Source organism: Schistocerca gregaria, chromosome 3 (assembly GCF_023897955.1).
Source record: "Schistocerca gregaria isolate iqSchGreg1 chromosome 3, iqSchGreg1.2, whole genome shotgun sequence".
Classification (NCBI taxonomy): domain Eukaryota; kingdom Metazoa; phylum Arthropoda; class Insecta; order Orthoptera; family Acrididae; genus Schistocerca; species Schistocerca gregaria.
Window position 1 is genome coordinate 616,565,174 of NC_064922.1, and position 14,352 is coordinate 616,579,525.

A 14,352-nucleotide genomic window follows, 5' to 3' on the forward strand; every position below is an offset into this window, starting at 1 on the left:
GGCCCACTTTGGAGTTTTCCGAGTGTGTGTGATTCTCTAAGCCTTATTATGAATGGACACTATGTTGAGCATTTCCTTTAGCGATGGCTCACAAGTGCAGGTCGTATGTAACAGCAAGAAGATTGCATTAGAAACTCTGCTGTAACACAGTAACAGATTAATGAATTGTTATGTGTTTCTCATTTGCTTACAGCATCCTGTAGTCGTTCATAACAGCAAAGAACTTGCAGTAGGAGAGATGTCTTTTACAATAGTGAAGGTGAACAAGTGCTCATTGTTCCTAAGGTGTGCATTTTAGAGCCCATGTTTACTGGGCATTTTGTTCTTCTTTGGCCCATACTACCACATCTCAAAATATGGAATACATTTTTTTAAGACCCTGTGTAGTTGATGAAGCTGTATAACGGAACAGGATTTTCAAACCAAGGTTTCGGTTTATCTGAAAAGGAAAGAAGCGGTCAGGGAAGTCGAAGTGGACGTGGTCAAATGCAAACGGATGATAGGTGGACCGGGGAAGTTCTTTTGTTAATTCCCATTCAACTCTGGGTAAGTACTATACTTTTACACGCACTGATGAGCCAAAACATTATGACTGCTGCCCACCGCGAGGTAAATGCCTCCTTGTGGGGTTGCAGGCACGTGACTCAGTAGGGAAAGAATGTACGCCAAAGAAAGTCGAATGGACAGTCATTACAGAGGAGATAAGGGCCGCAAATGCGGAAACCCACTGATATAAGTGGTTTTGACAAAGGGTATTGTTGTGGAGCTGCGGCTGAAAACGATAACCTCTGAAACGGCGAAGTTGGTCGCCTATTGCCGTACTGCTGTCGTGAGCATCTATGGAAAGTCATTGAAGGGTGGTGAAATAACGAGTAGGTCGAATAGTATTGGACGATCACGTCTCATTACAAGACGTTGAGGTCGGGGGATTCCCCTCTGTGTAATCCAGGACAGGTAGCGATCTGTGTCATATCTGTCGACGGAATACAATGCTGGTGCAGACACACGTGTTTCGGAGCATCGAGCTCCACATCCCACGACCTTTACATGTTCCCATGTTGACCCAACGACATCGTCAGTTATGATTGCAGTGGGCACAGCAACACTTACACCAAGTGCAGTACCTCTTATGAGTTTCGTAAGTGGTGTTGAACAAGCTGTACGTCGCCTTCCTACGGACGCTGCTGAAGAAATAAGAAGGGAAACTGGTCGGGTACTTCTGAAAGCTCCCCCTCAACGCAGTAATATAACCGCTGAAGAAAGGGCTGCACTACGGAACCTTCGAGGAGATCCGGAAATAGTCGTGCTTAAGGCTGATAAAGGTAACTCTACCGTTTTGTTACCTCATGGGTTGTATTTGGAGAAGATGTATAGTCTACTTAGTAATATTATGTATCGGAGAATTGATCAAGATCCAACAGCATGTGTGCAAAGGAAGACGTGTGCACTTTTGAACTCTTCCTCGCTAGCTCCAGAGACTATCAAGCAGTTAAGACCACATGGCAGCGTACCGCCGAGAATGTATGGTCTTCCTAAAGTGCATAAAGAAGGTCTGCCTTTACGGCCTGTACTCAGTAATATTGGCGCACCGACATGTGATTTAGCCAATCATCTAGCTTCTTTGTTGAGACCATCGCTTGGCAAATGTTCACATCCTATACGGAACTCTGCTGATTTCGTTAACAGACTGGGGGCTCTCCACTTAAGTAGATCGGATCTTTTAGTGAGTTTTGATGTAGTTTCCCTTTTCACAAAAGTACCTCTTGCGGATTCCTTTATTCTAATTGATCAACAGTTTGAATCGGACATTACTGCTTTGTTCCGACACACTCTTTCCTCAACTTATTTTATGTTTAACCAGGGATATTTTGAACAGTCTGACAGTGTCGCCATGGGCAGCCCTCTGTCTCCTCTGGTGGCTAACCTCTTTATGGAGGATTTTGAGGAGAGGGCACTTGAATCAGCGGTCTGTAAACCAACTGTTTTTTGGAGATACGTCGATGACACTATCATAGCGTGGCCCCACGGAGAAGAAAAGTTAAGGGAGTTTTTTCATCATCTTAACTCCATCCATGAGAATATTCGATTTACTATGGAACTGGAGAAATATGGCTCCCTTCCATTCCTGGATGTTTTGGTTAAACGAAAGAGTGGCGGCACTGTGGGACATTCTGTCTATCGCAAGTCCACTCACACTGATTTGTGTTTACATTCTTCAAGTTGCCATCACCCATCCCAGACCATGAGTGTACTTAAAACCCTTGTACACAGGGCACACACAGTGTCGGATGCAGTGAATTTGCCTAAGGAACTGGCACATTTGAGACGGTGTTCAGAGACAATGGGTACTCTACCCGGCGAATTAACAGGGCCTTCTCAACTAGAGCCAGAATCCGGGAAATGGATAAAGAGGAGGACGCGCCAACCAAGTCCCTAGCTTTTCTGCCCTTTGTCGGAAATATCTCCTTCAAGATAGCAATGATTCTTAATCATTTAAATGTGAAAGTGGTCTTTCGTCCGCCTTCTAAGATTTCGGATTTGCTGGGATCGGTGGAGGACGATTTGTTATTGCGGAAGGCGGGAATTTACAAAATACCGTGTCAGTGTGGTATGGCCTATATAGGACAGACAACGAGTACAGTGAAAGAGCGTTGTACAGAACATCAATGTTGCACTCGCCTACTGCAACCCAGTAAGTCTGTAGTTGCGGAACATTGTATTTCAAACGGACATTCAATGGAGTACGACAAAACTTCGTTTCTGGCCACTGCAAAAACTTTTTGGGTCTCCATTTTCGAAGAATTAGTTGAAATACGCATTGCGGGAAATCTAATGAACCGTGACAGTGGTTACCAATCGAAGAACGCATGAAATCCCGTCATCTCCGAATTTTGCTCGAGACGAAGACGCCAGAAGACTTCGACAGCTGCGGCCAGCGAGAATAACGACGGCAGCTGATTACTGCAGTTCAACCAGCGAGGGCGCTGCCGCTGGTCGTTGTGGCCCTTCTGTCTCCGCAATTGCAACGCATGCGCGGCACACCTGCTCTCGGCTGTGGTATGTCATATTTGTGCCAACTTTTTAGTGCAGTGTTTAAGTGAGTGTTCAGTGTAGTGCGTCTTTCCACAGTGTTGCGAACAGAAATCATGCTGTCGCTGGGTGTGCATTTTATATCTCTTGCGAACAGAAACCAGACTGTCGCCGTGTTCAAATGGCTCTGAGCACTATGGGACTGAAGCGCCTAGAACCGCTCGGCCATCGCGGCCAGCCGTAGACATCATACTTCAGGAATCCTGTCAAGGACTTAAAAGAATGATAAGCTGCGGCATTGTCACGAATAAAACAGTGACCTGAATAGAGAATAAATTTCCTTTACTTTACGTCACAAACGTTTTGTCAACAGATTACCGGTTTCGGTTCACAAAACAGATCTGAAGATTGCCATTATAGACCGAAACCGGTAATCTGTCAACAAAAAGTTTGTGACCATAGACGTAAAGTAAAGGAAATTTACTTATTGAATCCACGCCAACCAGAATCTCTATTGTACTGTGTTTGAAAAATGGAACAAGACTCTATTAAACAGGTGGTCATAACGTTTTGGCTCATCTGTGTACATTAGTCTTCGACTACATGCATGCTCGTTGCTTCTACGTGTTTTCTAAATGATTCAGATTCTATCACCATAACTTTCATAGAACGATGAATACTGTAACAATTTTTTGTTACATCATTGGGCTACTAGTTGGTCTATGTGTTCCAGATGAAAAGAAGAAACATGAAATTAGCTCTTTATCGCTTTATGTGTGTTTGACAGGGAATCGACTTTTACTTGAGTGCTAGCAAAGGTGTTTCAGTAGCAGATTCATTAATTTTAGAGCCTTGTTTAACGATCCTATGAAGATTAAAGACAACCTTCCGTCACAGCTCCTCGTAACTACACATTGCCCTCGTACAGGTGTAAACGGCTTGTTACGCGCTTGTGCGTGTTTCAAAATACGGCCACGAGAGCGCACCGCTGTCCGTCATGGACGCCGTGCACTTCGGCGCGGTCATCAAGCTTCAGTCGATCCGCAACCGTGCGCGAATACGGAGCAGTGTGGCTTGTGCGCTCCGATGTCAGTGACAAGTGCAGTGCTGTGACACGACTATCCGAAGCGACAACAGCAGCAAAATGATAGCCGAGGGCAAGACTTTCTTCCTGCGTTCTGCAGTTTTCGTTGGACTAGCGTCAGTGGTGACTACAATCATTTACTTCACGCCTGTACCAGGTGAGACACATCGAAATGACTTGTCCAAAACTTGGACACCTGTATGCTGGTTCTTCACTGAGTGTTCAGGATATTACATTCGTCATTGTTGTTAGTATATCTGTTTCTTTTAAGGAGAGTACACTAAAAGTCATAAATACCAGCAATTAATATTGAAAGTTAGACTTATTTTTAGTACGATGATTTTCGTAATATAACGTACGTCCATATTAAAACTGGTTACTAAATTTGACACTTGAATTGGTCACACACAGTACGGCTTGACGACCGGAAATACGTTGTATAATTAATTTTAACCTGCAGAATAATATTTTCCATGCACGTAGAACAACATTCTGAAATGCGGTTTAAAGAAAGGCTGCAACAAATAAATTTTATTTTGAAATTCACTCACCTGTTTTTGGAACTGTTCGTGAGAGTGAAAAGTTAAATTACCTATGTGACCTAAGGTATAAATGACGTACTCAAAGCGCAGGGCTTGTAAATGTGACTGTTGCTCCACAACTATATTTAATAAAGGCGCCAAATATAACGCACATTGTGCAACTCCGTACTTGTGTTAATGCGAGCGAATGGACTAACAACAAAAGTAAAGTGCAATAGCCCCCATTCTTTTACCTTGTTATTCGGGAACTGCACATGGTCCTGGATTAAATTTTTGCTCCAGCACAAGGAACGTTTTCACAATTGCATTAATAGTGCCAAAAGTGAACTTTCTCTTTCACCCAAAATTTTGGCGAAGATGCTAAATTTTGTTCCAATCGCAGTTAATTGTTTTATAAGTCGGAAAGTACCGCTGATAAATCTCGATCACGTTTTGTTTTAAGAATTTTTATTCTCACATGCTTCAAATTTTAGTAACTACTAGTCTGTGTGAGAATGCCGAATGTCGACGAGTCTGCATTAGGCACAAAACTGAAAACTATTGCAGAGCTTTCCTTCGTAAAGTTTGCACAATGCGTTAGTGACACTGGCCTCATGAAACTGTTGGCTCCACTTGTCTGTGCTATACCACTGAGCAGGGTTACGCGTATCTGTGATAGTCTGCTCCTGAACGTCTGTCTGTGAGCTGAGCCTATGCTCCAGTACCTGCGGACCTTTCTTCAGACGTGGGCGTCCTTGTCACTTCCTGCGGTATCTGCGGACGAGCGCGCACTGTTGAGTCGCCGGGTTATCCCGATGCAGGCAGAATACCGGTTACAAGTCGTTTTCTTTTTCTCTCCTTTCTTGAGTTGCTTTAGCGCTCTGCCAACAGCATACTTCTTGCGTCAGAATCCACGTGTCAGTCGTTCGCTTACAACAAGCTCTGCCGGTATTTCCGACTGCGACAAAACCAATTTTTGAAAGAAACTATATTAAGAATTTTAAAATCACCCCAGCTCCGTTCACAGGAACATCCGGTCCATAATAGAGATACAGAAATATGACGTCTGCCTTTCCTGGATGTTTTGATTAGGTGGAAGAATGATGGTTCTTTGGGGCATTCAGTTTATCGTAAGCCTACTCGTAACGATTTGTACTTACAATCGAGTTGACATCACCCGTCACGAACTATGACTGTACTAAAAACACTTGCACGCAGAACTCACGCAGTCTCTGATCCAGATAGTTTGCCTGAATAGCTGCCCAGCTAAAGGCAATATTCAGGGAAAATGGATATGCCACCCAGCAGATCAACGGGGCACTATCAGTTAAAACCAAGAAACCGGAAATGGACGAAGAGGATAGGACACCGGCAGAGTCTCTAGCTTTTCTTCCTTTTATTGACAATATTGCGTTTAAAACGGCAAGAATTATCCAAAAATTTAAGATGAAAGTGGTTTTTCGTTATTATCTGAGATTACAGATTTTCTGGGGTCAGTAAAGGACAAATATTTCTGAATAAGACTGGAATTTACAAATTACCTTGCCAGTGTGAAAGAATGCGGCACCAAACATTAACGTTGTACTCGCCATTTGCAACCAAGTTTGCTAATGCAAAGCGTTGTATGTCGACCGGGATTGTGATAAAACAATACTTTTGTATGAATGTGTGATATCTGTTCTTTCGAATACGTCCAGAAAATCTTCTCGTAGGCCCCTAAGAGAAACCTCTCAGTCCTTACCCATAATCCTCAGCACCTTTCGGACTGTTAATAACTTTTTATGGTGTAAACGTCGAACGCTTCACAAAACGAAAAAAGCATACTACCATATGACTACAGTATCAATGAATCGCAGTTATCGGAATCGGTGAACTCATACAAATACTTGACTGTCGGTTCGTAAGAACATGAAATGGAGCGATTACATAGGCTAAGTTGTAGTCAAAGCAGGTGTCAGACGTCGGTAAATTTGAAAGATACTGCTTACAGAACACTCGGGCGGCCCTTTTTAGAATATTACTCAAGTGAGTGGGACTCGTATCAGATAAGACTAACAGGGGAATTGAGGGTACACAATTAAGGATATCTCGTACGAGGCAGTGCAGCTAATCGATCTACTCTGTATATTACTGCATGTGCTGATAGAGTATTGAGAAACGTTCACTGTCTAATCAAAAGTATCCTGATACCTGTTAGAGGACGTCAGTATGGGATGTGCCTACCCTTCGCCTTTGTTTCGGCTTGAACTCTACTGGGGACACTTTCAAGGAGTAGCCTGAATGTCTGTGGAGAAATGGCAGCCTATTCCTCCTCAAGAGCCGAAACCAGAGAAGGCAGTGATCTTGGACGGTGGCGTCTGGAGTGAAGTCAACGGTCTAACTCATCCCAAAGCTGTTGAACTGGGAATTGAGACTTTGGGCAGGACAGTCCTCTTGAGGAATGTTACTGTCCACAGACCACTGCCTCACACACGCTGCCTTACAAGAGGGTGCATGGTCAAGCTGATACCAGCAGTAATCGCCTCCAAAGTGTTCCTATACTGTACGCAGTACACAATAGTATCAAATTTTATGTATGTGCTTCCAAAAATTTCCCTAAATAAAAAAGGCTGTCCGTTGTAGACTTTATATAAGATCTAACGATACAGTCAACAACGGGCAATGTTTTCTTTTGCTGTCAAATATGTTCATATATTTCCGCATTTAGCGTTTCCTTAACACCCCCCCCCCCCCCTCCAATACCGTAAATTCCTCCGTACTTCGCTGTTGGCACTACACATGATGTGGACCGCCCCACAGTATAGGGTGATCCATCATACAAAGTCAGTCATTTCTGGTCATCCACTGTCCAGTGAAATGAAATGTCGTGTGTCTAGGGCCTCCCGTCGGGTAGACCAGTCGCCTGGTGCAAGTCTTTTGAGTTGACGCCACTTCGGCGACTTGCGTTTCGATGGGGATGAGATGATGATGATGATGATGATGATGATGATGATGAAGACAACAACACAACACGTATTCCCTGAGCGGAGAAAATCGCCGACCCAGCCAGTAATCGAACCCAGGCCCCTTAGCACGGCATTCCGTCGCTCTGATGACTCAGCTATCGAGCTGTCCAGTGGTGTCGCTGTTTAGATCATCTCAAGTGTTGATTAGCACTGACTACAGAAATTTGGAGCTTATGATGAGCTGCTCGACATTTGTTCCCCGCACTTTTTGACTCCTACCTGAACTGCTGGTAGCATTTGGGAATTCACTTCCGCTGATTTCGTGAGACATTTTACAACCATTATCCACAATGATCGACGGTCCCTGGCTGTATGTACATGAGGTCTGACTGGTCATGGTTTAGCTTTGGGTGCCAGTTCTCATTCCCTCTTCACAATCAGTTCGTTGTGTCACTGTGGTGCCAACTGCTGCTCAAATTGCTGCTGCAGCTGCAGTTAACAATGCGACAGAGCGATAGGCCGAACACGATAGTCTCCCCTCTCGGTGGTGCCAGGTGGCCGTCCGGAGCCCGGTCTTTTTTTGCGACCGTATATTCTTGTGACCGTCGCTGGCAGCAATCATGTACGGTGACCCATTCCTGCCAAGCCTTTCCGCAGTATCGCAGAAAGAACATCCAGCTTCTCTTAGCCGTATTACACGACCTCGTTCAAACTCATTGGGGTGTTGGTAAAAGCGCCTTTGTCGCCTTAGAGGCATTCTTGTCTAACACCAACTTACGACGTCCAGTCTCGGAGGTAGCTATCGCTCTCGACCGTTACGGTAAGTATTTGAAGCAAACTTGATTTGCGTCCTCATAGTGACGCTTAAAGCGCCTGTCGTATGCGACTGGCGCGAAATTTGAATAGAAATCATGTCAGATGTAGGAACACGCCTACCAACTTTAATTTATGTCGCATAACTCCTTCTTTGGGTTGTAATTTTTTTACCGTCAGTGTAAATAGAGAAAACTTAATTTTATCGATTTCTATGTCATTTCTGTGACAAGCTTTCTACGGTTACATGCGACATAATTACCAGAAGACGAAACTACAAGTCAGAAGCCGATTTTCGCTCAAGAGGTTACATGTTAAGGTCTGATACGATTTTACTAGCTCGATCTCATACAGGTTTACACGAATGGTCTTTGGAAACCAGCTGTTACAGTTTCCAGTTTAAACAGCAAAACGGATTTCTCTTCATTTAAATCTGGGAAATAGATAACTTCTTGTTCAGTCTAATATTTCTTCTCCTTAGCTGCACAAGAAGGTATCTATCGACATTTTTAAAAGCTAGAAGGAACATGCAAACCAGGCATATGTAAATAACATTTCAACGTTTACGTGGGGACGAATATCGATTATGGAATTGGAAAACAGTCAGCATGAACCACTTTTCCAGAATCGATGTTAGAGTGGTTACATGACCAACAGGAAGCGGTACTGGAAAATCAGTTTACGGAAACCAGATTTTAGAACGTAGTAACTGAGAATTTTTCAACTTGTCTTCACACAGCTTTAATTAAAGACCCCTGTGGTAGGCGGAAAAAAATCAAAATATGAAATACCTGAGACTGCGAGAAAGTTGGTATTCTAACGAAATGCGTGTAATGTTTGCTGAGACCTCGACGTTACAAAATGGCGATATCTCGATTTCTGAATAATGGACAATGACATGAACTTTCTCCGGTAAATTAAGAAAAGATAATGACGCCATCCGATAATGAGTATTAACATCCCACGAAGGCGTTGTCCGGAGCGTGATTGTTTCCATTGTTTTGATGAACATTTTAGACATGACAGTGACATATGAGTAAGTACAAAGATAGGAAAAGATACAGTATCCCCTATGCTTCAGTTTCAAATGGCAATAGAGACAGACCAGCATCGGGCATGTAAAGTTGCAGTACTGGAATTTATTAAATTGTGTTCACCACGAAATAGGGAAGAGAATGTCACTGATACGATAAACAAGTCTGGGTAGCAACCACTAAAACAAAGGCGTTTATCGTTGTGGCGAGATATTTTTTCGAAATTTCAATCGCCAACTCCCCCCCCCCCCCCCCCCTCCGAATTCCAAAGTACACTACTGGCCATTAAAATTGCAACACCACGAAGATGAGCTGCTACAGACGCGAAATTTAACCGACAGGAAGAAGATGCTGTGATATGCAAATGAGTAGCTTTTCAGAGCATTCACACAAGGTTGGCGCCGGTGGCTACACCCACAACGTGTTGACATGAGGAAAATTTCCAAACGATTTCTCATACACAAAACAGCAGTTAACCGGTGTTGCCTGGTGAAATGCTGTTGTGATGACTCGTGTAAGGAGGAGAAATGCGTACCATCACGTTTCCGACTTTGATAAAGGTCGTATTGTAGCCTATCGCGATTGCGGTTTATCGTATCGCGACATTGCTGCTCTCGTTGGTCGAGATCCAATGACTGTTAGCAGAATATGGACTCGGTGGGTTCAGGAGGGTAATACGGAACGCCGTGCTGGATACCAACGGCCTCGTATCACTAGCACTCGAGATGACAGGCATGTTATCCGCATGGCTGTAACGGATCGTGCAGCCACGTCTCGATCCCTGAGCAACAGATGGGGACGTTTGCAAGACAACAATCATTTGCACGAACTGTTCGACTGCGTTTGCAGCAGCGTGGACATCAGCTCGGAGATCATGGCTGCGTTTACCCTTGACGCTGCATGACAGACAGGAGCGCCTCAAAGACGAACCTGGGTGCACGAATGGCAAAACGTCATTTTTTCTGATGAATCCAGGTTCTGTTTACAGCATCATGATGGTTGCATCCGTGTTTGGTGACACTGCGGTGAACGCACATTGGAGGCGTGTATTCGTCATCGCCATACTGGCGTATCACCCGGCGTGATGGTATGGGGTGCCATTGGTTACACGTCTCGGTCGCCTCTTGTTCACATTGACGGCACTTTGAAAAGTAAACGTTACATTTCAGATGTGTTACGACCCATGGCTCTATCCTTCATTCGATCCCTGCGAAACCCTACATTTCAGCAGGATAGTGCACGGCCGCATGAGGCTGATGCTGTACGGGCCTTTCTGGATACAGAAAATGTTCGACTGCTGCCGTGGCAAGCACATTCTTCAGATCTCTCACCAATTGAAAACGTCTGGTCAATGGTGGCAGAGCAACTAGCTCGTCACAATACCCCAGTGACTACTCTTGATGAACTGTGGTATCGTGTTGAAGCTGCATGGACAGCTGTACATGTGCACGCCATCCAAGCTCTGTTTGACACAATGCCCAGGCGTATCAAGACCGTTATTTCGGATAGAGCTGGTTGTCCTGGATACTGATTTCTCAGGATCTATGCACTCAAATTGCGTGAAAATGTAATTACATGTCAGTTCTAGTATAATACACTCCTGGAAATTGAATTAAGAACACCGTGAATTCATTGTCCCAGGAAGGGGAAACTTAATTGACACATTCCTGGGGTCAGATACATCACATGATCACACTGACAGAACCACAGGCACATAGACACAGGCAACAGAGCATGCACAATGTCGGCACTAGTACAGTGTATATCCACCTTTCGCAGCAATGCAGGCTGCTATTCTCCTATGGAGACGATCGTAGAGATGCTGGATGTAGTCCTATGGAACAGCTTGCCATGCCATTTCCACCTGGCGCCTCAGTTGGACCAGCGTTCGTGCTGGACGTGCAGACCGCGTGAGACGACGCTTCATCCAGTCCCAAACATGCTCAATGGGGGACAGATCCGGAGATCTTGCTGGCCAGGGTAGTTGACTTACACCTTCTAGAGCACGTTGGGTGGCACGGGATACATGCGGACGTGCATTGTCCTGTTGGAACAGCAAGTTCCCTTTACGGTCTAGGAATGGTAGAACGATGGGTTCGATGACGGTTTGGATGTACCGTGCACTATTCTGTGTCCCCTCGACGATCACCAGAGGTGTACGGCCAGTGTAGGAGATCGCTCCCCACACCATGTTGCCGGGTGTTGGCCCTGTGTGCCTCGGTCGTATGCAGTCCTGATTGTGGCGCTCACCTGCACGGTGCCAAACACGCATACGACCATCATTGGCACGAAGGCAGAAGCGACTCTCATCGCTGAAGACGACACGTCTCCATTCGTCCCTCCATTCACGCCTGTCGCGACACCACTGGAGGCGGGCTGCACGATGTTGGGGCGTGAGCGGAAGACGGCCTAACGGTGTGCGGGACTGTAGCCCAGCTTCATGGAGACGGTTGCGAATGGTCCTCGCCGATACCCCAGGAGCAACAGTGTCCCTAATTTGCTGGGAAGTGGCGGTGTGGTCCCCTACGGCACTGCGTAGGATCCTACGGTCTTGGCGTGCATCCGTGCGTCGCTGCGGTCCGGTCCCAGGTCGACGGGCACGTGCACCTTCCGCCGACCACTGGCGACAACATCGATGTACTGTGGAGACCTCACGCCCCACGTGTTGAGCAATTCGGCGGTACGTCCATCCGGCCTCCCGCATGCCCACTATACGCCCTCGCTCAAAGTCCGTCAACTGCACATACGGTTCACGTCACTGACGGCGGCGGTGCACAAATGCTGCGCAGCTAGCGTCATTCGACGGCCAACACCGCGGTTCCTGGTGTGTCCGCTGTGCCGTGCGTGTGATCATTGCTTGTACAGCCCTCTCGCAGTGTCCGGAGCAAGTATGGTGAGTCTGACACACCGGTGTCAATGTGTTCTTTTTTCCATTTCCAGGAGTGTGTATTTGTCCAATGAATACCCGTTTATCATCTGCATTTCTTCTTGGTGTAGCAATTTTAATGGACAGTAGTGTATGTTGTTGATTCCCACTTACATAGAGAGAAATTATCTTCACGACAAAATAAGTAATCAGAGCTCGCACGGAAAAGTGTCCATGTTCGTTTTCCCCACATGCTATTAGAGAGTGGAATGATAAATAGTTCCAAAATGGTTTTATGCACCCTTTGCCCAACACTTAAGTGTGAAATGTCGATTAATCATATAGATGTGCATTAGGCAAGTTAGTGGTCCAAGCTATTTGTTTACAGTAGTTAAGATAAAATATTTGTTGTTACTCGTGACGAGTAATCTAGACCGAAACTAGGAAGCAGATTGGATTCATTAGAGTTTACTCTCTGATTTCAACGAGCTTCATGAATCTGGTTTCGTTCTCATGTGACATCACTCTAGCGTGGCGTAATGTGTTGAAGCACCACGTTATGGAACGGAGGTTAGGTCGGTAGACGGTTCGGGACCTAGTATACGCAATTTTGAGATGCAACGGTCATGTGAAAACTGGTAGGGAAGGCGATTGGGCGACTTTGGTTTATTGGGAGAATTTTAGGAAAGTGTGGTTCACGTGTAAAGGAGACAGCATGTAGGAAGCTGGTGCAACTGAGTACTGCTCCATTATGTGGGATCCGTACCAGGTCGGATTGAAGGAAAATATCTAAGCAATTCAGAGGCGGGCTGCTGTATTTGTTACCGGTAGGTTTGAACAATGCATAAGTGTTACGCAGATGCTTTGGGAACTCAAATGGGAGGCCATGGAGGGAAAGCGATGTCCTTTTCGGAAAACACTGCTGAGAAAATTTAGGGAATCGGGATATGAAGCTGACTGACGAACGATTCTACTGACGTCAACATAGATTGCGCGTAAAGACCAGGAAGATAATATTCGAGAAGTTAGGGCTTCTACAGGGGCACATAGATTTTTACCTCGCTCTATTTGCGAGTGGAAATGACCAGCAATGGTAGTAGTACCCTTTACCACGCACCCTACGTTGGCTTGCGGATTATCTGTATATATGTAGACACCTCCCTTTCCATGTTGCGAATGAATAAAGTGGTGATGTCGTAGACAGGACTGAGTCAGCAGATCTACGATTAGCTTGCAAAGATTCTATCGACCGCTCCGTAGTAAATAGTGAAGAATAGTCATGTAAACTGTGTTATTACGGCTGAATCGTTTTCTCCGCAATTGGCCCAATTATTTGCTCGAAATATATTTTTTCGCTGGGTATTAACAATTGTTTGTCCGTCCCCGGTAGCTGAATGGTCAGCGTGACGGATTGTCAGTTCTCTGGGCCCGTGTTCGATTCCTGGCTGGGTCGGGGAATTTTCACCGCCCAGGGACTCAGTGTCGCGCTGTCATCATCATCATCATCATCATCATCATCATCATCATCATCATCATCATCATCATCATTAGCCTATCATCCTCATCGACTGCTGGTCGCCGAAGTGGCGTCAATTAGAAAGGCCGGCACCTGGCGAACGGTCTGCCCGACGGGGGGCCCTAGCCGTACGATTAAATAACAACTAATTGTTTGCTAATTACATTAATCCTCCTTATTAATGAAGTCAGTTTCACTAAGAAAATAATCAGTGACATGGGTACGAAGGTAGGCAAACCTCACCTAAGGGATGTCGAAGGGGTTGACTAACCCTCAGGCGTAGAGCAGCCGTGAGACTAAAATTGTGTCTAAATTTCCAACAGGGAAACACGCAATACAGAAGTGCTGAAAAAGCACAAAACCCATTTGCTGCTTCGGATCACGATCTAATTTCCTCGAATGTTTTTTAACGATCCCTAGAGGTTCCATTCTGTGCACCACAGCAAAAATTTCGGTAACATTATACTTCAAAGGAATCAGATCGCGTTCAATGCGTTTGCAGTCCCTTGATGAGCTTACACTAGCGATGAAACGTCTAGGTGG

The 14,352-nt window shown here is 45.3% G+C and overlaps 1 protein-coding gene across 2 annotated transcripts in view; it reads left to right on the forward strand.

Annotated features, from left to right (window-relative positions):
• The first annotated feature begins 4,027 nt into the window (after positions 1 to 4,027).
• The window catches only part of LOC126353852 (uncharacterized), a 301,397-nt gene continuing 291,072 nt past the window's right edge, over positions 4,028 to 14,352 (forward strand). The window contains exon 1 of one of the 2 annotated variants that reach the window (XM_050003012.1): positions 4,028 to 4,271. In XM_050003012.1, coding sequence (XP_049858969.1) covers positions 4,175 to 4,271 — 97 coding nt within the window. In that variant the 5' untranslated portion in view covers positions 4,028 to 4,174. The remainder of the gene's footprint in view (positions 4,272 to 14,352) is intronic. The other variant, XM_050003013.1, reaches the window with a different exon arrangement.